Below are 23708 nucleotides of genomic sequence, written 5' to 3'. Positions count from 1 at the left end.
CTCGTTAGGTTAGATTGATCTAGGGCGGCACGGTGGCCCAGTGCTGAAGGCCGGGTTCGATCCCGGCCCCAGGTCACCATCTGTGTGGAGTTTGCACATTCTCCCCCTGTCTGTGTGGGTTTCACCTCCACAACCCAAAGACGTGCCGGTTAGATGGATTAGCCACGCTAAATTGCCCCTTAATTGGAAAAAAATAATTGGATACTCTAAAATTTAAAAAAAAAAATTTTTTAAAGGTTAGATTGGTCTTTAGTTTTGTAGATAGAACATGTACCTTGTAATTGGTCATACTGCAGATGAGTGTCATTCCTGCGCTGGGGCAGCTAGACTAAAGAATGACTCAAGCATGGAATCTTGCTTTCGTAAGCAGTATCAAACCTCTATGTTGATTTTGCACTTGTTATTTTTAATGTTTTACATAGAAAATATCAATGCAAGGAAACATCCTGCCAAGACAAATTAGTTTGGTTACCTATTTGTTGAGGAGGGGATACTTGGATTTCCTTCAGTATGGAACTTGGAAACCATTTTTCAATTGTCTTCTGTGCTTTGAAATGACCTGCACTGAATATTCATCAGTCTATAAACACAGCTCAAATTTGGTTCAGTCTGAGAATTGCTGGATTTTAAATACCAGTGTCAGACATAGCCAAGTGTGTATTTGTTCAGCCCAGACTGCTTGGGTATTTCTTAATTCATGTGCTCTTGATCCTGTGGAATCTATGGAACATTTTTACTCCAACATAATTTTACATCATATTTTCAACTTCACATCTGTTGCAGCAATTGACAAATCTGAATATTAAAGAACCACAGCTGTAGTCTGTTTATCCTTTCCCATTGTCACCATCTCAATAATTGCTTTGCAGAGGCAGACACTTTGCGTAAATTATCCCCCTTCAATGTCTTGAAATATGCTCTAATAGGATTAAAGGTGGCGGTGTAGGGCAATGTGTCGATATTCCAATTCATGGCACCACGTTTATGACACCACTGAAAGAGGAAATACTGCGTAGTGTGCCTCAATGACCTCAGCTTTGTAGCATTAAAACTGTGAATTTCAAAAATGACATGAACAAATAAATCAGTGTTTAAAACATTTAGAATCATGTTGTGACTTAGAATTGATAAATCTATCTGCATGTATTAAAATGAACAAGGCTTAAACGGATCATCAATCACTTCTCATAAGATATCAAACTGTACTACTTTAATGTAGGATTGTTCAATATTCTTAGCAGGTCTGACAGCATCTGTGGAAGGAAAAGGGAGCTAATGTTCGAGTCTGGATGGCTCTTTGGCAAAGCTTTGATGAAGGGTCATCCAGACTTGAAACGTTAGCTCCCTTTTCTCTCCACAGATGCTGTCAAACTTGCTGAGATTGTCCAGTATTTTCTGTTTTTGTTTCAGATTCTAGCAACCGCAGTAATTTGCATTTCTGTTCAATATTCCTTTTCATTTGAAGATCATGCACATAGTTTTGGACTAATTTCAAAATGATCCATAAAATTTTTGTCTGGGTATATTTTCGAAGTATCTGCCGTTTTCAACCCCCATTACCTTTGTTATGTATTACAATCACTGGAGTCCCGAGAAGGATTTGAACAGAGGGGCTTATTCACCAAGTAAATGCAAAGCGGCGGTGAGTTCATCTAGTCTTACGATCCCAGGCCAGACCCAAACAGTGGCTTGGGTACTGGACTGAAACCCCCAATATTTGAGTTTATTTCACGATTGTGCAGAAAGAATGATTCCCTCCAGGAATTACTGCATGAACAAATTGGACTTTGGTATTTCTTTAAAAAGTTATTATGAATGCAATAATTTTTGAACCTTACACACAAAAAGAACAGCTTACAATTAGTACTTAACACAACTATAGAAAAAAAAAAAAAATATATATATATATATATAATATATATTTATGGGCGGCATGGTGGTTAGTTCTGCTACCTCACAGCTCAGGGACCAGGGTTCAATTCTGGCCTCGGGTGACTGTGTAGAGTTTGCATTGTCTCCCTTTATCTAAGTGGGTTTCCTCCAGGTGCTCCGGGTTCCTCCCTCAGTCCAAAGATGTGCAGGTTAGGAGGATTGGTCACGCTAAATTGCCCCTTAGTGTCCAAATGGTTGGGTCGAGTTACTAGGTTACAGGGATAGGGTGGAGCATTGGCTTAAGTAGGATGCTCTTTCCAAGGGCTGGTGCAGACTCAATGGGTTGAATGGCCTCCTTACGCACTGTAGATTATATCATTTCCTATTAAATAAGAAAATAAACATACAGATCTTAATCCATCTTCAAATTAGCAGGGCATAGAGTAATACTTGCTTTATAAAACAGATTTGGTTCCGGTTGGAACCCCTTCAGGCTCTGGCTGAATATCTTCAAATGGCTGCTTCAACTTGGTTGTTTCAGCTTTTTCTTCGTCTTCAGGCAAGACTGCTCTTCTTTAAAATATTACTCTTTCTTTACTATCCTACTGGGAAAGAATTGTGGACTCAGGATCCAGCACATCAGAATTCTGTTCCTCTCTCAAAGTTTCTCCAAAACTCACTGCCTCTCTGCTTTTCTGGGCTCAAACCAGCAATGACCTAATCTCCCCAAGGTGAAAAACAATTTCTCTGCAGGCGAAGGTCAAAACATCTCAGAATCCCCTCTACACTTCCTCTCGAAGAAACTTTGCCTAGTATCGATCCCCTCCCCTTTACACACCTCCTAGGCCCATCGAACCCTGCACGCCAGACTCCAATGTCGGCAGTCCCTTCCCCCACCACACCTCCGTTCACTAGCTGACTTAAGTTAGCTAGCGTGGGGGACCCCACCCAAGGCTTTCCGTCCCCTCCCCTCCAGTCCCAGGAAAACAATCAAACCCAAGCATCTGAACAAAAGAAAACCGTTGCAACAAAGAATAACAATCAAAATTGGATGTGGGTGGTGAGGGATACCACCGGTGTCCCCGCTGACTATACCTGCGGGAAGTGCATCCAACTCCAGCTCCTCAGAGACCGTGTTAGGGAACTGGAGCTGGATTAACTTCGGATCATCCGGGAGGCAGAGGGGGTAATAGAGAAGAGTTACAAGGAGGTAGCCACACCCACGGTACAGGACAAGAGTAGCTGGGTTACAGTCAGGGGAAGGAAAACGAACAGGCAGACAGTGCAGGGATCCCTCGTGGCCATTCCCCTTCAAAACAAAGTATAGCGTTTTGGATGCTGTTGGGGGGGGGGGGGGGGGTGAGATGACCTACCGGGGGAAGGCCCTAGCGCCCAGGTCTCTGGCACTGAGTCTGGCTCTGTGGCTCAGAAGGGAAGGGGGAGAATAGAAAAGCGATAGTGATAGGAGACTCAATGGTTAGGGGAATAGATAGGAGATTGTGGTCGCGAGCGAGACTCCCGGAAGGTATGTTGCCTCCCGGGTGCCAGGGATATCTCGGATCGAGTCTACAGGATTCTTAAGGGGGAGGGGGAGCAACCAGAAGTCGTGGTGCACATAGGCACCAACGACATAGCTAAGAAAAGGGATGAGGATCTAAAAAGTGATTTGAGGGAGTTAGGTTGTAAGCTAAAGAGCAGGACAAGCAGAGTAGTGATCTCAGGATTGCTACCGGTGCCACGTGCAAGTGAGGCAAGGAACAGAGAGCAAGTGCAGCTGAACACGTGGCTACAGGGCTGGTGCAGGAGGGAAGGCTTCAGATATGTGGATCATTGGGATATCTTCTGGGGAAGGTGGGACCTGTACATGAAGGACGGATTGCACCTAAACTGGAGGGGCACCAAAATCCTGGGTTGGAGGTTTGCTAGAGCTCTTCTGGAGGGTTGAAACTAGTTTGGCAGGGGGATGGGAACCAGAGCTATGGATCAGAGCACTTGCTGCGAGTGCTGAATAGTTTTGTCCCACTGAGACGAGGAAGGAATGGCAAGGTGAAGGAGCCTTGGATGACAAGAGAAATGGAGCTTCTAGTCAAGAGGAAGAAGGAAGCTTACGCATGGTTGAGGAAGCAAGGATCTGACTCGGCTCTGGAAGGTTACAAGGTAGCCGGGTAGGAACTCAAAAATGGACTGAGGAGAGCTAGAAGGGGGCATGAAAAAGCCCTGGCGGGAAGGATTAGAGAAAACCCCAAGGCGTTCTACACTTGTGAGAAATAAGAGGAGGATCCGAGTGAGAGTAGGGCCGATCAGGGATAGTGGAGGGAACTTGTGCCTAAATTCTGAAGAGATGGGGGTGGCCCTAAATGAATACTTTGCTTCAGTATCACGAGAGAGAGAGGGACCTTGTTGCCCATGAGAACAGTGTGAACCAGGTTAATAGACTCGAACAGGTTGATATTAAGAAGGAGGATATGCTGGAAATTTTGAAAAGCATCAGGATAGATAAGTCCCATGGGCCTGATAGGATATACCCAAGGTTACTACGGGAAGCGAGGGAGGAGATTGCTGCGCCATTGGCAATGATCTTTGCATCCTCACTCTCCACTGGAATAGTACCGGATGATTGGAGGGAGGCGAATGTTGTTCCCCTATTCAAGAAAGGGAATAGGGAAATCCCTGAGAATTACAGACCCATCAGTCTTAAGTCTGTGGTGAGCAAAATATTGGACAGGATCCTGAGAGATAAGATTTATGATTATTTAGAAAAACATAGTTTGATTAAAAATAGTCAGCATGGCTTTGTGAGGGGTAGGTCATGCCTCACAAGCCTCATTGAATTCTTTGAGGATGTGACGAGACACATTGATGAAGGTCAGGCAATGGATGTGGTGTATATGGATTTCAGTAAGGCAGTTGATAAGGTTCCCCATGGTAGGCTCATTCATAAAGTTAGGGGGCATGGAATACAGGGAAATTTGGCTGTCTGGATACAGAATTAGCTGGCCGAAAGAAGACAGCGAGTGATAGTGGATGGAAAGTGTTTCGCCTGGAGGTCGGTGACCAGTGGTATCCCGCAAGGATCTGTTCTGGGACCACTGCTCTTGGATTGGATTTGTTTATTGACACGTGTACCGAGGTACAGTAAAAAGTATTTTTCTGCGAGCAGTGCAACATATTAAATACATGAAAAGGAAATAAAAGAAAATACATAATAGGGCAACACAACATATACAATGTAACTACATAAGCACTGGCACGCTAAATGACTTGGATGAGGAAGTGGAAGGGTGGGTTAGTAAGTTTGCCGATGACACAAAGGTTGGTGGAGTTGTAGATAGTGTTGAGGGTTGTTTCAGGTTACAACAGGACATTGACAGGATGCAGAGCTGGGCTGAGAAGTAGCAGATAGAGTTCAACCTTGATAAATGTGAAGTGATTCATTTTGGAAAGTCGAATTTGAATGCCGAATACACGGTTATCTTGGAAGTGTGGAGGAACAGAGGGATCTTGGGGTCCACGTACATAGATCCCTCAAATTTGCCACCCAGGTTGATAGGTTGTTAAGAAGTGTATGGTGTGTTGGCTTTCATTAACAGGGGGATTGAGTTTAAGAGAGGCGAGGTTTTGCTGCAACTTTATAAAACTCTAGTTAGACCACACTTGGAATATTGTGTCCAGTTCTGGTCACCTCATTATAGGAAGGATGTGGATGCTTTGGCGAGGGTACAGAGGAGATTTACCAGGATGCTGCCTGGACTGAAGGGCATGTCTTATGAAGCAAGGTTGAGGGAGCTAAGGTTTTTCTCACTGGAGCGAAGAAGGCAGAGAGGTGACTTGATAGAGGTGTACAAGGTGATGAGAGGCATGGATAGAGTGGATAGCCAGAGACTTTTCCCCAAGGTGGAAATTGCTGTCGCGAGGGGTCATCATTTTAAGGTGATTGGGGGAAGGTATAGGGGAGATGTCAGATGTAGGTTCTTTACACAGAGAGTGGTGGGTGTGTGGAATGCACTGCCAGCTGAGGTGATGGAGCCAGAGTCATTAGGGACATTTAAGCGACTCTTAGACAGGCACATGGACAGCAGTAAATTGAAGGGGTGTAGGTTAGGTTGATCTTAGATTAGGATAAATGGTCGGCACAACATCATGGGCTGAAGGGCCTGTACTGTGCTGTACTGTTCTATGCTCTAAAAAAAGCTTAACCTCTATAACAGCGTGAAGTAAAAAATATCAATATCGGTCAAAAAAACACATTTATACCCTCTCCCAACTCCTCTTTCAAAGTCCACAGTTCTTTGCTTCATTTCTGTCCCAAGCCTTCTGCCTTCACGAATGCCTCCACTGCCCTGAAGTAGACATCTCTGGCATTATAGGTCACCCTCAGCTTCGCTGGATACACCACTCCAAATCGCACTCCGCTGTTGTATAATGCTGTCTTCACTTGGCCGATAGCCGCTCGTCTCTTTGCCAGCTCCACTGTCAAGTCTTGGTAAATATGAACACCAGCACCAGCCCACTGCACCTCCTGCTTTTGCTTCGCCCAGTTCAAAACCTTCTCCTTCATGTGGTACCTGTGGAAACAGATGATCACTGTCCTTGGCGGCTCATTTAACTTTGGCTTCGGCCTCAGAAACTGATGGGCTCGGTCCAGTTCATACCGAGGGCTCCTCTCTCTCCCCCATCAGTTCCGCCAACATCTTGGCGAAGTACACAGTTGACCTCGAGCCCTCCATTCCCTCGGGCAAGCCCACAATCCTCAAATTTTGCCACCTCAAGCGGTTCTCCATGTCCTCCAGCTTTGCTCGAAGCTCCTTACTGGCCTTGACCACCCACTGCAGCTCATCCCCCATCAAGGTGAGCTGATCGCTGTGCTGTGACATGGCCTCCTCCACTCCCTTCATCTTCTCGCCCTGCTCCCTCACCTCGGCCGATGTCTTTGCCACTCTCACCGGAGCAATTGCCTCCTCCTCCAATACCTTCAAAGCCACCACCATCACCTTCCTCAACGTCTCCATATGCTTCGCAAACTGCTTCTCCAACTCCAAAGATACCACCTCAGTCATCTGTGAGCAGTGCAGCCCCACCCATCAGCCCAGCGTCCAGCATCTTGCTAGCTTCCTGGTTGGCCCTTTCACTCGACGGTGAACATTCACTCCCTCCCTTCTTCACGGCGGTTTCCCTTAAACCTTTTGACATTCTTTATATCTTCCTATATCCAATCATTCGTGAATTGCCCCCAGGACTGGATTTAAAACACATAAAACCACGCCTCAAACAGGAGCTACCCAACATGCAACTTCCCCTCTACATGCCGCCACCGGAGGCTGTTAGGCTCCGCCCCTCAGCAGGGGAGCTCATATTCTCCGAGTCCCACAGGGCGATCAATCAGGTTTCCCTGTGGGTCTCGTGGGGTTATTATTACATTACATCAAACTTACAGGGAAATAAAATCATTGGCTTTACCTTAATGGAGGCAGAGTAAGTACTCTTAACTGCAGGAGTATCAAAACAAGGGAAGAAGGACCTGTTCAAGACAGCTTGACCTTGGGTGAAGAGGTATGGCTTCACTTTTCCTGCTGTCTGTTCAGGATCCAGCCAGACAACCTAACAAAAAGAACACAATGACAAGCCATATTCATGCAGATTTGCAGCATTTTACGTGCACAGCAGCCGAGTACGTGCTCTTCGTGCCTGGAGTGTGGAAGGAGGGAAAGAAAAATTGTGCACAGGAAAGCCAGATGTATACAGAAAAGGCTTCTCTTTGTTGGCAGTCAGTACCGGATGAAGCCAGGCAATTTGGAGTGGCAAGAGGCAGAAGTACAAATTAAATTTTGCTTTGAAAAAATAATGAATGGCAAGATGTTCAGCTTGGGGCTGGGGCTGTGTGGAGGATAAATAGGGCTGTCAGGAAATGAAGGCCCAATGGGGAAGCATCATTTTATTCTGTTATCTACATCACTCTCACTGAGTCTCGTCACACTCGAGTGATACTGTGGAATTCCAGTAATGATCAAAATGCACCGTCTCGGACCCCAGTTCTCAAATTGTGTGGTGCAGAGGGCCATGACAGGGTTAAGATACAAAACTAGGATCAAACAGGGTTAGTGAAAGGGAGGCAGCTGTTTTCGAACATTAGATGGGTTTTGAACGTTGTTATGGCACCGGCGGAAAGAAAGGAAACAGAGGTAGTTGTGGCATTGGACGCCGAGAAGGCGTTTGATCGGGTAGAATGGGGGTACCTGATGGCAGTGCTGGAGCGGTTTGGGATTGGACCAAGGTTTGTGAACTGGGTAAAGCTATTATATAAAGGAACCGAAGGCGAGTGTCCGCACAAATAATATATCAGTTAGAGATATTTCTCTCTCCACCGTGGGACGAGACAGGGATGTCCTATGTCCCCCCTGCTGTTTGCACTTGCGATTGAGCCGCTGGCCATCGCATTGAGAAGTTCGGGAGCATGGAAAGGAATAGTGCGGGGGGGTATAGAGCATAGGGTGTCCTTATATGCCGATAACTTGCTGCTGTACGTGTCGGAGCCGAGTGCGTCAATAGGAGGAATATTGGAGCTACTGCGGGTATTTGGGTCTTTCTCGGGGTACAAGTTGAACCTGGACAAGAGTGAGTACTTTGTGGTGTCTCGGCCGGGGGTGGGGGCAGGGGTGGGGGGGGCTGCCATTCCGTAGAGCAGGGACTCATTTTAGGTATCTGGGGGTGCAGGTTGCCCGGGAGTGGGAGAGGCTTTGCAGGTACAACATCACTAGTTTGGTGAGGAGAGTGAAAGCCGATCTGGCAAGGTGGGACGGCCTTCCTCTGTCACTGGCAGGTCTGGTACAGGCAGTTAAAATGAATGTGTTGCCGCGATTCCTGTTTATTTTTCAATGCCTACCGATTTTCCTACCAAAGTCTTTTTTCAGGGAGATTGAGGGAAGGATTACCTCATTCATATGGGGAGGGAAGGTGGCCAGAGTGAGAAAGGTGCTGCTACAGAGGGGAAGGCAGGCAGGGGGTTTGGGTCTCCCGAACTTGTTGTACTACTACTGGGCGGCGAATGTGGAGAAAGTGCGGAGCTGGGTCAGAGGGGTGGATTCTCAGTGGGTCAGAATGGAGGAGAGTTTGTGCAGGGGGTCGGGGCTGAAGGCACTTGCAACAGCGCCGCTCCAGATAGCTCCGGGGAAATATGCAGGGAGTCCGGTAATAATAGCTTCATTGAAAATCTGGAGGCAGTTTCGCCAACACTTCGGGTTGGGGTTAGGGTCAAGGGAAATGCCGATTCGGGGGAACCACAGATTTGAGCCAGGGAGGTGGGATGGAAGTTTTCGGAAATGGGAAGAGAAGGGGATTAAGACGCTAAAAGATTTGTTTCTTCAGGGTCGGTTTGCAAGTTTGAGGGAGCTGGAAGCGAAGTATGGGCTAGAGCAGGGAGAAGTGTTTAGGTACATGCAGGTTCGGGATTTTGCCAGGAAGGAGATACAGAGCTTCCCAGAGGAACCGGCCTCCACATTGCTGGAGGAGGTGTTGACGACAAGGGGCCTGGAGAAGGGGGCAGTGTCAGCGGTGTACGGAGCTATTCTGGAAGAGGATAAGGCACCACTGGAAGGGATCAAAGCAAAGTGGGAGGAAGAGCTGGGAGAGGTTATAGAGGAGGGGGTCTGGTGTGAGGTGCTCCGGAGTGTGAATGCCTCCACCTCATGTGCGAGGTTGGGGCTGATACAGCTGAAGGTGGTATATAGAGCGCACCTCACGAGGGCGAGGATGAGCCGAAGGAGTAGAGGATGTGTGAGCACGTTGTGGGGGGGGGGGGGGGTCCTGTCCAAAGCTAGGGGAGTACTGGAAGGAGGTGTTTAAGGTAATTTCCAAGGTGGTGCGTGTGAAACCAGGGTCCCCAGGAGGCCATATTCGGGGTGTCTGACCAGCCAGGGTTGGAAACGGGAGCGGAGGCAGATATCATAGCCTTCGCCTCGTTGATCGCCCGAAGGCGGATCCTGCTGGGATGGAGAGCAGCCTCTCCATCCAGTGCCCTGGCATGGCGGGGGGACCTGTTGGAATACTTGACCCTTGAGAAGGTTAAGTTCGAATTGAGGGGAAGCTCGGAGGGGTTCTACAAGTCATGGGCACCATTTATTATGCACTTTCAAGAACTGGATAACATCGAACATTAGTTGGGGGGCTGTGTAGATTAAGGGTGACTATGGGTAATCCCAGATTCCTTTTTGTCATTTGTTTATGTAAACATGTGGGCTGAGGTTTGGGGGTTGGTGGGCGGATGGGATCGTTGTTATTATGGGGATTGACATATCTTGCTGATTAATGTTTATTGTTGATGGGTGTAAATGTGGGAGAAAATGTGAAAAAGGAGAATAAAATTTTTTTTTTTTTTTTTTTTAAAGATACAAAACTAGGGAAATTTTACAGCCAGCAGTTTTTCACGTAAACCAGCTTAATGTTTTTTAAAGATGGTTTAGCAATATTGTTTATGGCAATTTGAGTACAGCAGCAACTAAAATAACCACATAATGGCTACACATCAAAAAGTACTTAACTGTCTATAAGTGCTTTGGTACGAGCGTCACCAATAAAATCCAGTTTGATGGATCAGTGTTAACTTCAAGGTCTGAACCACGACCGTAAATCTACTCAAAACTGGGCATTAAAAAAGTACCAGTCTTCAGCTCTCCCCATTAAAGTGATGTGTTCAAAAATAGTTCATTTGCTCTTGGGTTTCAGTAACAACCCACAAAACAAGATTGTTTAAACAGGGCATCCAGTAGATTCTCGGCATTTACAATACTTTGTTTTTAATGCAATTCAATTTGTTTAACAATGTGGAAATCCACTTTATTTAATATCATGTGAGATCTGCGAACTGCACATGATTGCCATGTCATTAATCAGGGTAATTGGGTATACTGTGCAATCTGTCCTTTGAAGTAGCTACTACAGGCACAATAGCCTCAGAAGCTGCATGTCCAAATTAATTTGGCTAATTATTAAAAGACAAAATCATCTTAGCACCATAAAATTTTCAATTTTGTCAAGGTTCAATTTTAAATAAAAGCTGAATAGTTGCTCCATTATGTTACTTAGATACAAATATTTAACAATTTGGGAGATTTCTCTTTCTACGATAGCCCATTTAAAATAAATTAATTTGTGCCACCACTACAGTGGAGGATGGAAATTCAGCCAAACAAAGCCAGTATTTATACTTCAGTAATCAGTTGCACAATTTCAAAGTTTATTAAAATTGCGTTCAAAAGTTAGCGTGATAAGAAGCAGAGGAACTGGTTGGGGGAGGGGTGTGCTTGTGTCTGTGGTCGGTGCACTTGTCTATGACGGCCAGGGTTCAAATAAGAAGTGTAAATGAACAGACGTTCTGCACTTTTCACTGAATACTTTTGAGAATTGTATACAACTTTTCCTCTCAAGAGATTAAATAGATGAAGTGGAGACCATGACAGGATGAATTGCATATGGTTTGGGGAAGGAACAGGTTTGTTGAAATGGGCAGCACAGTAGTTAGCACTGTGGCTTCACAATGCCAGAGTCCCAGGTTCAATTCTCAGCTGGGTCACTGTCTGTGCGGAGTCTGCACGTTCTCCCCGTGTCTGCGTGGGTTTCCTCCGGTTTCCTCCCACTAGTTCCGAAAGAAGTGCTGTTAGGTAATTTGGACATTCTGAATTTTCCCACGGTGTACCTGAACAGGCACCGGAATGTGGCAACTAGGAGCTTTTCACAGTAACTTCATTGTAATGTAAGTCTACTTGTAACAATAAAAGGTTTTTAAAAAATGAGTGTTCCTTTTCTCATTCCATGTTTAAAGCCATTCATTCGCATTCATATTTTCTACACTCAGAATGCCAATGCTTTCTGATTCATTTAGATTGAATACAGCTGAATGAAGTTATGGACCATTACTACATGCAACAAGTTTCAAGTTAGGAAAAATTATCTTTGTACGCTTTTACAAAGTATCAAAAAAGGCAACATGTTACTTGATACATGAATTTTAAACCAAATTACACATGATAGGTACACAAGTTTTTAAAAATACCATAACCAAACCACTGCAGAGTTTTGCAGCTGAATTCAATTAGTTGTAAGTTAGGTTTGAGAATATGAATCTCTAGCATAGGTTAAATATATTTAGCTTTTGAGAAGAATTACAAAGAGATAATATTCATTGGTGATGCCTTACACTCAATGATTTCTGCACACAAAAGGTTTTTTAAAAGAAACACATCAGCATCTTGTGCAAGGCACATGACAATGAAAGTTTAAAAAAAGCAAATGCTGAGCCAATCATCTAAACCACATTAATGTATTGCTCCACACCAAAGTGGTGTCTGAAATCTGTCTGAATTTCAGAAAATAATTTTAAAACATGGTGACATCATTAGAAGGATAAAGATGTATAGTGCAGAATGAGGCTGTTCGGCCCATTGAATCTGTGCCAGCTCCATGCTGGAGCAATTCAAAACTAATACCACTGCCCTGCTCTTTCCTAATGAATCGTCCTGTTTCAAATATTTATCCAATGTTGCCTTAATCAATCCCTTTGACCAGGCACCCATGATGACAAAAAATATAATTTTCAATTTAATCTTAGCAACAACCTTGAGTGGATAAATCCTCATCACCGATTCCCCAAGAGGACATCACCAATCCCCAATCAAACTATAGACACCCCTTAATTTTAAAAATCTCAATTAAATGGACTCAACCTTCTCTGCACCAGTGGGTAATATAATTTAGAACCCATGTATCAGAGACCAGTAAAAAATAGAAAATCAGTTATTGTGCCACTGTCACTTGCATACCTGGGGCACTCAATAGTTTATTTTTGACATTATGGGCAGGATTCTCTGGTCCCCCAGCCATGTTTCTCGACGGCGCACCGTTTACTGATGGCGGGATTCTCTCTTCCCGCCGCTTATTCATGGGATTTCCCATTGAAGCCACATCACGCAGCCGGGAAAGCAGGGGTGCGTTGCCGGCAGGAAAAGGGAATCCCAACAGCCGTAACATTCCAGCCTATATCTTTAACCACCCCCCTTTTTGCAGGTACCTCTCAGTAGATCCAGAAAGAATGGACCAGTTTCACAAGAGGACTGAAACTGAAATTTTACAAAACCAGTAAGCTATTAAGGCAGTCCAAATTTGCAGTCATTGCAATCTATAGATTTCACAAACTATTTATCTAGGCCAGTGGTTCTGTTTTGGTTTGGTAATCACAGATCCCTATATAAATATTATAAAGTCTTTGCACATTTACATTTCTAAATGTAAAATTAATCAGTGTCTTGTTAAGGGACTTGCTTAGGCCATAATTTAGTAAGCATTGATGTGATTTCTTATATTCAGCTTAAAGATAGAGGTTCAGCAACCTACCGGCTGAATGTTTCATCACATGCACCTACCTGCTCTTACTGGAGCAGTGGCATCAGGTAAGAACACAGTCATTGTTTCAGGTGTAACCTTCCATATCACACCTGCCCATTGCACAGCTATTGTTTCAGAGTTTCCATCTCACCAACCTGCCCCAGGTGCCCGAGCCACAGCAACAGGTTTTGTTCACACTATTGGTTCTTTCCCCAAGGCTCTGCAAAATTTATTTATCTCTCCTCCTCCAAATCATTAAAATTTGAATAGGTCTGTAGAATACTTACAGCCTGCATTGAAGCAAATCATTTCACAATTTTCAAATGTTGGATGTCGTATCCAGTTTAATGTGTTGAGAGTTTAACACACACCCATATTTAGATGGACATCAGTTCCTATCTCCTTAAATCCTTCCACTTCTTAAAGATCTCTTCTACAACCTTCAGCAAACCCCAAATCTCTAAAAAAAAAGAGCTTGTCCTTGCAAATGCTCAACCTCTGAACTCAACCTCTGCCCTTCTTCCATTCAGATTTTTTTTGTGAAGGGATTTTGTTTGGCGTTCAAATAATGCTCCATAAATGAAAGTTACTAAGTCACAGGAAGGGACCATTCAGGCTCTCCAGATTGTTAAAGTCTGATTTGCATCTCAACTCAAAGAGTACCCAGGCTAACAATAAACAACATCAATCTCAGTTTAGGGATATTTTAACTCTGGAGGTAATCTCAAACTGAAGCAGCAACAACTCTCAGCTTGGGTCACTGTCTGTGCGGAGTCTGCACATCCTCCCCGTGTGTGCATGGGTTTCCTCCGGGTGCTCCGGTTTCCTCCCACAGTCAAAAGATGTGCAGGTTAAGTGGGTTGGCTATGCTAAATTGCCACCCAAAAAAGTTGGGTGGGGTTTCTGGGGATAGGGTGGAGGTGGAGGCAGAAGTAGGGTGCTCTTTCCAAGGGCCGGTGCAGACTTGTTGGGCAGAATGGCCTCCTTCTGCATTGTAAATTCTATGATTCTATGAACTCACCCCGGGTCCATCGTTGGCCTTGTAGTGGATAGTCACTTCCAGTTGGTCACCATGTCGACAGGGGCCGGCTAAGGTGAGCACCAGGGTGGCGCCATAGTTGGTGAAGGGCTGGATTTCAAAGGGCAGCGACTGGGCATCTCCGCCGGCAGAGCGGGCCGTCACCGACTGGACAGAGAGGCTGGAGTGAGTGTCCAGGCGGAGCTCCCGCTCCCCCCCGCCGCCACCGGGCCGCACGCAGCTCAGCTCCAACACCTCACGGCCCTCCAGCTGCCTCCGGTCGAAATCCACCCGCAGCTCCAAGTGGAAATGCCGGACCCGAAAGTGTCGGTAGCTGGAGGAGGTGGCAGTGTCCGAACCCCCGACTAGCTCCGCCGCCATCATCGCCTCACGTGCAGTGCCGACTACGCGCTGAGCCCCGCCCATTTTACAACGGTCCCGCCCACTCCGCGCAGCCCCGCCCTCTTGTCCTGACTCCGTCCTTCTGGCCCCGCCTCTCGCTCTGCCCCCCCCCACCCCTCTCTGTCTGGCCCCACCCCTCACGCATTGGGCTCGCCCACCACCTCTCTGTTCCCGACCCTTCTCTGTAGCTCCGCCCCTATTGCTCAGGCCTTGATCCGCTCGCGCGATAGCACGCCCCTCACTAAGGCCCCGCCTCTCTCGGCATAGCCCCGCCCCTCAGTATTGCCCCCCCCTCACTCTGCCCCGCTCGCTCACTGTGGTCCCGCCCCTCCCGCTATGACCCTGCCCCTCTCGCAATGGCCCCGCTCCTCTCGCAATGACCCCGCCCCTCTCGCCATGGCCACACCCCTCTCGCCATGGCCACACCCCTCTCGCCATGGCCACACCCCTCTCGCTCCAACCACTGTCACGCCTCTCAATTGCTGGTTTCAAAAGTTTTAAAACTTTTAATTTACTTTAATTTCAATTACCAATTCCACCTGTGAGAAACACTGCTCACTTAATAAAAGATTTACACTTAGTCAAATTCTGAAGAAGCATTTATTTTCAAATCGTTCTTGCAAGAGCGGGTGCCTCCAGTAAGCAACAGCAGAGACACAAAGAATTCACACAGCATCACTTTGTTATATACAATCCATGCAAATACAATCCGTGGGAACCCATCCCTGAGAAACACATCCCACAAACTATAGAAAGGGCAGTCCCCTTATCAGTGATCCCTTATTTGGTCTCTCCCTTGCATAGTGAGTTCTATCCGCTCCTGGTACATCCTTGGACCGGCAGTTAAAGATAAGAATGAGGCCCTTTGCTTGCGCCTGCTATCTCCCCCTTGCTTAGCAATCTCTGTTATTGTTCATTCCGTTCTTTCCCGAAGGTCATTCTGGTACATCGTTATAATAATTCGCTCACTATAGCTTACTCAGAACTTGACATGTTAATTTTCCCATCATGCTTCATTGTTGACATCTTAACTGTGAACCAGAGTATATACATGTAAAAACAACACTAAAACAACACAGAATGTTCATTTCTCACAAATCCCCATTTTTTCTTTTTACTGTTGTTGCTTTTTACACTTTGTAGTCTCCTCTAAGCTACCCCAAAATTGTCCAACATCCTCTCAACTTCCCTTTCTATTGGGCCGCCCCCCCCCCTTCATTCTCCCCACTTTCTAGTAGGCAAATGGTATCCTGACCCAGGGGCATCTGCTTGGTCAAGGCTGTTTCGATGAGCCTCTGTACCAAGCCTCTTACACACGGGATGATGCAGCAGCCTATTGCCGCCAATGCTCCTACCACCACGATGATGGAAGTGAGGATGGATACAATTAACCCTTTCCATTTCCCAAACAATGATTCAAGCCACCAGTCATGGATGTGTCTGCCCCTGAGTTGTGTGCCATTTCCACAGCCAGAGTGGTTAACCCTTGTAGCGCACGGGTAATCGATCCGTCGGGTGCCGTGTTGTTGGGGATAAACGTGCAACACTGTCCTTTGAGCATAATGCATACACCACCTTTCTCTGCCAAAATCATATCCAGAGCCAATCTATTCTCCCAGGCCATTCTACTGGTTGCATCCAGTTGTTCTGCTATGCCCTTCACGGCGTCCCTGGTATAATTGATGAACCTCTGTTGATTATAGTATATATAGTTTATCCAATCCACATTCTTATTGATCGTAACCCACCAGAAGAGGGACTCGAACCCAGCTGCAATCTGATTTCGGGCTTTGAATTCATCTGGTACTCCTCTGGGAATGCCAACGGAGTCCAGGTAAATCCTGTCATCAAATGAGGCAGGTATGCCCCGTTTAGATTGTCCCCCTTTTACACTCCCCCTCTCCTCTTGCCTTTCATAGGCTATACTGAACGGACTGGCGAGCTGAACTAATGCGCATGTCCCTTTCCATTGGGGGGGTAGAGTGGGCCTTAGAATCTTTCCTCCGCAATACCACCATATATCTGCACGTGGTATTTTCAGTGATGAGTAATTGCCCTGGGTGGTCACGTTCTTAGTCTCAATACAAGTCTTGAGGTCTCCCATATCTTTACTTAGCCCCGTATCAGAATGACTTATACACGATTTGTGATGCGCCATGGTAACCAAGAAGGAGGGAGGATTTGCTGATAGTTTCTTATTAACAGGAGGAAACATCAGAGATAGGGCAGTGCAGGTCTTGTTGCCCCAGGCTGTCGCATCTTGGTACAGGGCCATCATATATTCCATGCTCCCTCTATTGTCTGTCCACCCCAGTGGAAAGGGCTCCATATGGGCCTGTGGTCTACCTGATGCGCAAGCATAACAATTGTCTTTCTTCAGCGTCTGGGCCGAATACCTCACCCACTCAATCCACACATTCTGTTCCTCATAGCCGGTCTCTATCTCAAAGGCTTGCTCTAAATCTTTTACTTCAATTATTTTGACTCCCTGTTCTTTCTCTTTCTTCGCCGTGTTGCCCCTAGTGTCATTAGTGGGAGTTGCTCCCTGGTCTAATAAAATACGGAAGCAGCATTCAGTCTTGCCATTTCTCATGATCACCCCGAATATCTCATTTCTAAGTGAACAAACCCTATTGCCAGACTCCATCCAGGCCGTGTGTTTTACGGTGATGTATACGGGGTGACAAGTACCAGCATTGCACGTTGAGGGGGAATAACCATTAATCTGGTGAATGGAGACAACCGGTGGTGCCCCTCTGGGCAATTGGCAGAACCATTTCAGCCAACCCTCCCTCTCCGTAATCATCCCCCCTCGGTAATAATGAAGGGAGTCTACCCTAAACTCCTTTCCCTGCCCCGCTGACACGCAGTCTGAGGGTGCACAGATCAGTTCGTATTACCTGAGGGTACTGACTTTCTGGGATTGTCAATGTAATCATACGACCGATTCCAAACTCCCACATCATTAATATTATTATACATTGCATAGTCCATTTTAGCTGTAGTTTCGTCATATTATTGAACAGTTCAGGATTTAGTGTCTTTTCAATCTTATCTTAAATGGTTCCTCAGTGGCCTCCACATGCCATTGTTCCTGTTCAGGTGGTGATTTAATGGGACCCTTCGTTCTGCTGTAATGAGTCCAACCTTTTTCAGCAGTTCGTATGGCAGTCTCTGTGGTTAACAAAACCAGGAACGGCCCGTCCCAAGTGGGTTGAGGCTTGTTTTCTTTCCACGATTTCACCAGTACCCAATCTCCTGGTTTAAATTTGTGGACTGCGAATTCAAGGGGAGGTGTCTGCGCTAGCAGTCCTTGTCTCCTGAGGAATGATAATGAGGAACAGTGCCAGTATATATTTCTTTACACAAATATCTTTACATTCGGCAATGGGTCATTCTCCCATTGTTCCAAGGTATGGCAATCCGAACAACATTTTGTATGGGGACAGCCCCAAATCTTTTCTTAAAAGGACTATCGGTAAGCATTTTGTCCAGGGGAGCCTAGTTTCTAGTATTATTTCTGACAAACGATTTTTAAGAGTTTGATTCATCCTTTCCACCCGTCCCGATGAGGGGGGGCGGGGGGGGGGGGTGCCAAGGAGTGTGGAAGTCCCAATTTATCTCCAAACTTCTAGTAGTGACTTCTTTAATAGAATCGACGAATTCACCTACAGAAAACCGATATGTTTAATAAGTTATTGTGATTGATATTCCAAAATAAATGTTTAGAATTAGCCTGGAAATCAAAACTTCAAATCATGTGGAAGCTGGTCTTTTAAAAAAAAACCAGAACAACTTTGATTTAAAAAAAACAGATCGTTCAGGGACATCTGATAACGGGAATTTGGCAGCAATCCAACCCTTACAATCGATGAATTTGAGCTGAAATACTATTATTGAAATGTTACTGATCAATCAACTGTTTGACTGTATTATATTGTATAATTTATTAATACTGAATCAGTAGTATCAAATTTGATTAATTTATTAATTATAATAATTATTTTGAAATACCTGGTTGTTGGGCCCCTGCGGTTGGCAGGGTTGTATGCTATATTGGGAACTTGCCGGACAGGGAACTGACACTGCGGTTGATAAGACCTCAGAGGTAAAGTGACTTCCCCTGTCCGAGTCTATATTTTCTACCAACCCGTATCGGGGAACTATTTGCTCCCGAATGATTATTTCAGCCTTCCCACGGGTGATAGTTCAGTATTTGCAGCCTTCTCTGTAACAAACTGTCTCTCTCTCTCTCTCTCTGTATTGAAACAGTGACTCCAGGCATGTTGCAGCCTTCTCTGTCTCTCTCTCTCTCTCTCTGTATCTCTCTCTGTCTCTGTCTCTCTCTGTCTGTATCTCTCTCTCTGTCTCTCTGTATCTCTCTCTCTCTCTGTTCTCTGTATCTCTCTCTCTCTCTGTCTGTCTCTCTCTGTCTCTCTGTATCTCTCAGTCTCTCTCTTTGTCTCTCTCTCTCTCTCTATCTCTGTCTCTCTCTGTCTGTCTGTATCTCTCTCTCTCTCTGTCTCTGTATCTCTCTCTCTCTCTGCCTGTCTCTCTCTCTCTGTCTCTCTATCTCTCTCTCTGTCTCTGTATCTCTCTCTCTCTCTCTCTGTATCTCTCTCTCTCTCTCTGTTCTCTGTATGTCTCTCTCTCTCTATCTGTCTCTCTCTGTCTCTCTGTCTCTCTCTGTCTCTCTCTCTGTATCTCTCTCTGTCTCTGTCTCTCTCTGTCTGTATCTCTCTCTCTGTCTCTCTGTATCTCTCTCTGTCTCTGTATCTTTCTCTCTGTCTCTGTATCTCTCTCTCTGCCTGTCTCTCTCTCTCTGTCTCTCTATCTCTCTCTCTGTCTCTGTATCTCTCTCTCTCTGCCTGTCTCTCTCTCTCTGTATCTCTCTCTCTGTCTCTCTGTATCTCTATCTCTGTCTCTCTGTCTGTATCTCTCTCTCTCTCTGTTCTCTGTATGTCTCTCTCTCTCTATCTGTCTCTCTCTGTCTCTCTGTATCTCTCTGTCTCTCTCTCTGTCTCTGTATCTCTCTCTGTCTCTGTCTCTCTCTGTCTCTCTGTATCTCTCTCTCTGTCCCTCTGTATCTCTCTCTGTCTCTCTCTGTCTGTCTGTATCTCTCTCTCTGTCTCTCTGTATCTCTCTCTGTCTCTCTCTGTATCTGCTCACTACCTCATTTACAGTTGCAACCATCATTTTCGTTTTCTGGTTTTTTTTTTGAATGCTCTGACTTCTCCTGAATTTAAAGGAGAATTTACAAATCCTATGTCTCCATCTCCAATCGGGACTTCCCGAAGGGGGTTCAGTTTCGTTATTTCTGGTTCCTTTATCTGTCCTTTTGTGGATCTTAATATCATTTTACTCCCTCCTTCTTCTTCAGGGACTTTCTCTGATTTGCCTTTATTCATTTGTTGGTCATTTGGCGAGTCCTTGTCGTTTGACTTATTCTTATAAGGGGGTGGCAAATTATCTAGGACGTCCCATTTAAGAGGGGCTGTGCGAACGTCTTCGCCCTGTGGGATTAATGGATATATTCAGGTGGCGTTCCCGCTAGGAAGCCTACAACTCGCGTAGCTTACTTCTTTATTTGAACAGGGTCTTTTATCATTGACATATATATTCTTGTACGTGGCTCTCAAAATCCCAATTCACTAACATCCGACCCACTGGGCTTTCTGGTGGGATATTCTTAGGGATTCTCTTATCAACGCCGTCTCCTTGTTTCTCACAACCTTGTTTTGAGTTTTTACTTCCCATTGTAATGTACTCAACTTTCACTTATTTCTAAGTAAAGTGTCTAGTTATGACCCTGTCACAACAATCACAATCCTGAAAGCACTTATATCATCAATCCGCCCATACACTTATACGGATGTCTAGATATAAACTCCAGAGTCCTTATATCATTAACCCGCCCCTGCGGATGTTTAGATACAAACCCAAGTCAACAAGGTAGTACTTAAAAGCCGTTTTTCTTACCTTGCTCCGTGCACAGAGTTGCCTGACTTCCCTCACGGCGTGCCTGCCACTATAATCCGTTACTTGCTTCTTCAGAATGACTACCCTAGGAACGTGTTCAGTTGACCGTGGGTAACCACTCAAGGTGAAGTACGAGACCGTTTAAATAACGGGACGCGTCTTCTCGGTTCCTCTTGAGCCGCCCCCCCTGATCAATGAAAAACTATCCCGGCCACGAGCCCCCAATTGTGAGAAACACTGCTCACTTAATAAAAGATTTACACTTAGTCAAATTCTGAAGAAGCATTTATTTTCAAATCGTTCTTGCAAGAGCGGGTGCCTCCAGTAAGCAACAGCAGAGACACAAAGAATTCACACAGCATCACTTTGTTATATACAATCCATGCAAATACAATCCGTGGGAACCCATCCCTGAGAAACACATCCCACAAACTATAGAAAGGGCAGTCCCCTTATCAGTGATCCCTTATTTGGTCTCTCCCTTGCATAGTGAGTTCTATCCGCTCCTGGTGCATCCTTGGACCGGCAGTTAAAGATAAGAATGGGGCCCTTTGCTTGCACCTGCTATCTCCCCCTTGCTTAGCAATCTCTGTTATTGTTCATTCCGTTCTTTCCCGAAGGTCATTCTGGTACATCGTTATAATAATTCGCTCACTATAGCTTACTCAGAACTTGACATGTTAATTTTCCCATCATGCTTCATTGTTGACATCTTAACTGTGAACCAGAGTATATACATGTAAAAACAACACTAAAACAACACAGAATGTTCATTTCTCACACACCTGCTGTGTGTCTCCGGTATTTTCTCTTCATATTTCACATTGGTTTTATTCAGGTCACAGCATTTGGCGGCCACCTGAGCGAATTTGTGTTTGTGTCTCTGGGGAAATCTCTTATTGAATCTTAGGAACAGCCCCCACTTCCCCAATCTATCCATGTGGCTGCAGTGCCACTTCTGGGATCAATTCTCCTGAATATTTTCTGCACCCTCTCTAATGCCTTCACATTCTTCATGAAGTGTTAGACACAATTCTCCAGTTGAGGCCGAAACAGGTTTTTATACAGGTTCATCATAACCTCCTGGTTTTCACACCATATGATCCTACTTAAAAATCCCAGGATAAAACCATAAGACGTAGGAGCAGAAGTAGGCCATTCAGCCCATCGAGTCTGCGCAACCATTTCAATGAGATCATGATTGGTCTGACATTTTCCTCAACTCCACTTTTCCGCCTTATGCCCTTGATTCCTGTGAAAACCTTGGCTGGGGACTAATGACAATCCCACAATCCTGTGGGAGTATGAGCTTCCCCAATAAGGGGGGGCGGAGAAATCATTAGCAGACTCCCTGTATAAATAAAGCTGGCCAGTTTGGAACCAGCAGGAAGGAGTGAGTAGCAAGGGAAGTTGCTGCTGCTGATATGAAATGAATGAAATGAAAATCGCTTATTGTCACAAGTAGGCTTCAAATGAAGTTACTGTGAAAAGCCCCTAGTCGCCACATTCCTGCGCCTGTTCAGGGCGGCTGGTACGGGAATTGAACCGTGCTGCTGGCCTGCCTTGGTCTGCTTTCAAAGCCCTGTGCTAAACCAGCCCGTGATATATATATATGTCATTGTAAATAAATGTTATTGTAAATAAATGTTATTTCTTTGTATCCTTAAAATTCGTGCTGGATTCTTTGTGGCCCTCACAAAACTGGCGACGAGGGTTAAAGTGAATAGCTGTCTACACTGCTGAAGCCACTTCCCTGGATTTTTGTCGGATACTGGTTGGAGGTTGTTTTCTATTACACCATGCCTCTGTACAGACGTTTGGATGTTTTTGATGCTGCGCTGGAAAGCTGGAACCAGTACGCACAACGGATGTGTTACTATTTCTGGGCAAACAATATCACCGAAAACGAGGGCCAGGTGGTCATATTGCTCACCGCCTGCGGCCCGCATACGTTTGGGGTGATTGGGAGCCTTACGTACCCAGCTGCGCCGGACACCAAAACGTTTTATTAACTTGTGAATTTAGTGGGGCAACATTTTAACCCAACCCCGTCCACGATAGTCCAACGTTACCGATTTAATACCACTGAGAGGACCCCAGGAGAATCCCTTGCCGACTTTCTATCCAGGCTACGCAGGATTGCGGAGTACTGTGACTATGGTGAGACCTTGTCAGAAATGTTACGCGACCGTTTGGTTTGCGGTATTAACAATGCGGCCGCCCAGAGAAAGTTAGCTGAGCCAACATTGACTTTTCAACAGGCCATTCAAATAGTATTGGCCCGAGAGAGCGCAGAACGAGGAGTGCAGGAGCTACAGGGAATGGAGGTGCATGCCTTGGGGCGCAACCCCTTCCGTCCAAAAACGACTGCAGTACCTTGGGCGAGGCGACGTCCGGATCGACGCCAGTGGCCGTCGGACATTCCTCCCCGAAGGGAGCCTTCTCCAGAGCCAATGGATGAGCAGCCACGTCCGTGTCAGACTTGTAGGCGCTGACCCCGTCGCGGACGCCGGTCCTGGAGCACCAGAGGAGCTGTCGTTCCGACTGAAACTGGGACCAGCCCAGGGGCCGCACCTTCCATGTGGATGAACCTGCAGCGACTACTCCTAAGGACGTGGAGACAGAGGACGACTGCCTGCAACTGCATTGTGTGGCAGCTCCCCGTGTGGCCCCCATTAAGGTGACAGTATGGGTCAATGGTCACCCGTTTGAGATGGAGTTGGACACTGGCGCAGCAGTCTCCGTGATCGCCCAGACGACATCAAGCAGGGTATACAGACACTTACATTAACCGACACACAGGCCAGGTTGGCCACCTACACGGGGGAACCATTGGACATTGCAGGAACTACGATGACCCCTGTTGTTTATGGACGCTAGGAGGGGCGTTTCCCACTTAGATAATGGTGCGCGGCCATGGGCCCAGCCTGTTGGGTCGGGACTGGTTGCGCCATTTGCGGTTGCTGTGGCAGCACATCCTCCAAACAGTTTCTGGAGGGTTGACTGAGGTGCTAGGACGATACCCAGATGTATTCCAGCCCGGTTTGGGGAAGATAGATGGGGC

General features: G+C 45.9%; 2 protein-coding genes across 3 annotated transcripts in view; both read right to left on the bottom strand.

The window, feature by feature from the left end:
- The window catches only part of rnpep (arginyl aminopeptidase (aminopeptidase B)), a 46884-nt gene extending 32212 nt beyond the window's left edge, over positions 1-14672 (bottom strand). The window contains exons 1-2 of one of the 2 annotated variants that reach the window (XM_072480361.1): positions 14267-14672; positions 7330-7470 (exon numbers count right to left, since the gene is read on the bottom strand). In XM_072480361.1, coding sequence (XP_072336462.1) covers positions 7330-7470; positions 14267-14647 — 522 coding nt within the window. In that variant the 5' untranslated portion in view covers positions 14648-14672. The remainder of the gene's footprint in view (positions 1-7329; positions 7471-14266) is intronic. The other variant, XM_072480362.1, reaches the window with a different exon arrangement.
- A 574-nt stretch (positions 14673-15246) lies between these two features.
- On the bottom strand, positions 15247-21418 carry LOC140393841 (uncharacterized). Its single transcript, XM_072480360.1, has 2 exons — positions 20645-21418; positions 15247-17985 (listed from the first exon to the last, which is right to left on the bottom strand). Exon 2 carries the CDS (start codon positions 17469-17471, stop codon positions 16053-16055), a length of 1419 nt encoding a protein of 472 aa, XP_072336461.1. The 5' UTR covers positions 17472-17985; positions 20645-21418; the 3' UTR covers positions 15247-16052.
- Positions 21419-23708: the final 2290 nt, after the last annotated feature.

This window comes from Scyliorhinus torazame, chromosome 17 (assembly GCF_047496885.1).
Source record: "Scyliorhinus torazame isolate Kashiwa2021f chromosome 17, sScyTor2.1, whole genome shotgun sequence".
Taxonomy (NCBI): Eukaryota; Metazoa; Chordata; class Chondrichthyes; order Carcharhiniformes; family Scyliorhinidae; genus Scyliorhinus; species Scyliorhinus torazame.
Note: the sequence above shows the minus strand (reverse complement) of the source record. Positions and strands in the feature narration are given on the sequence as shown.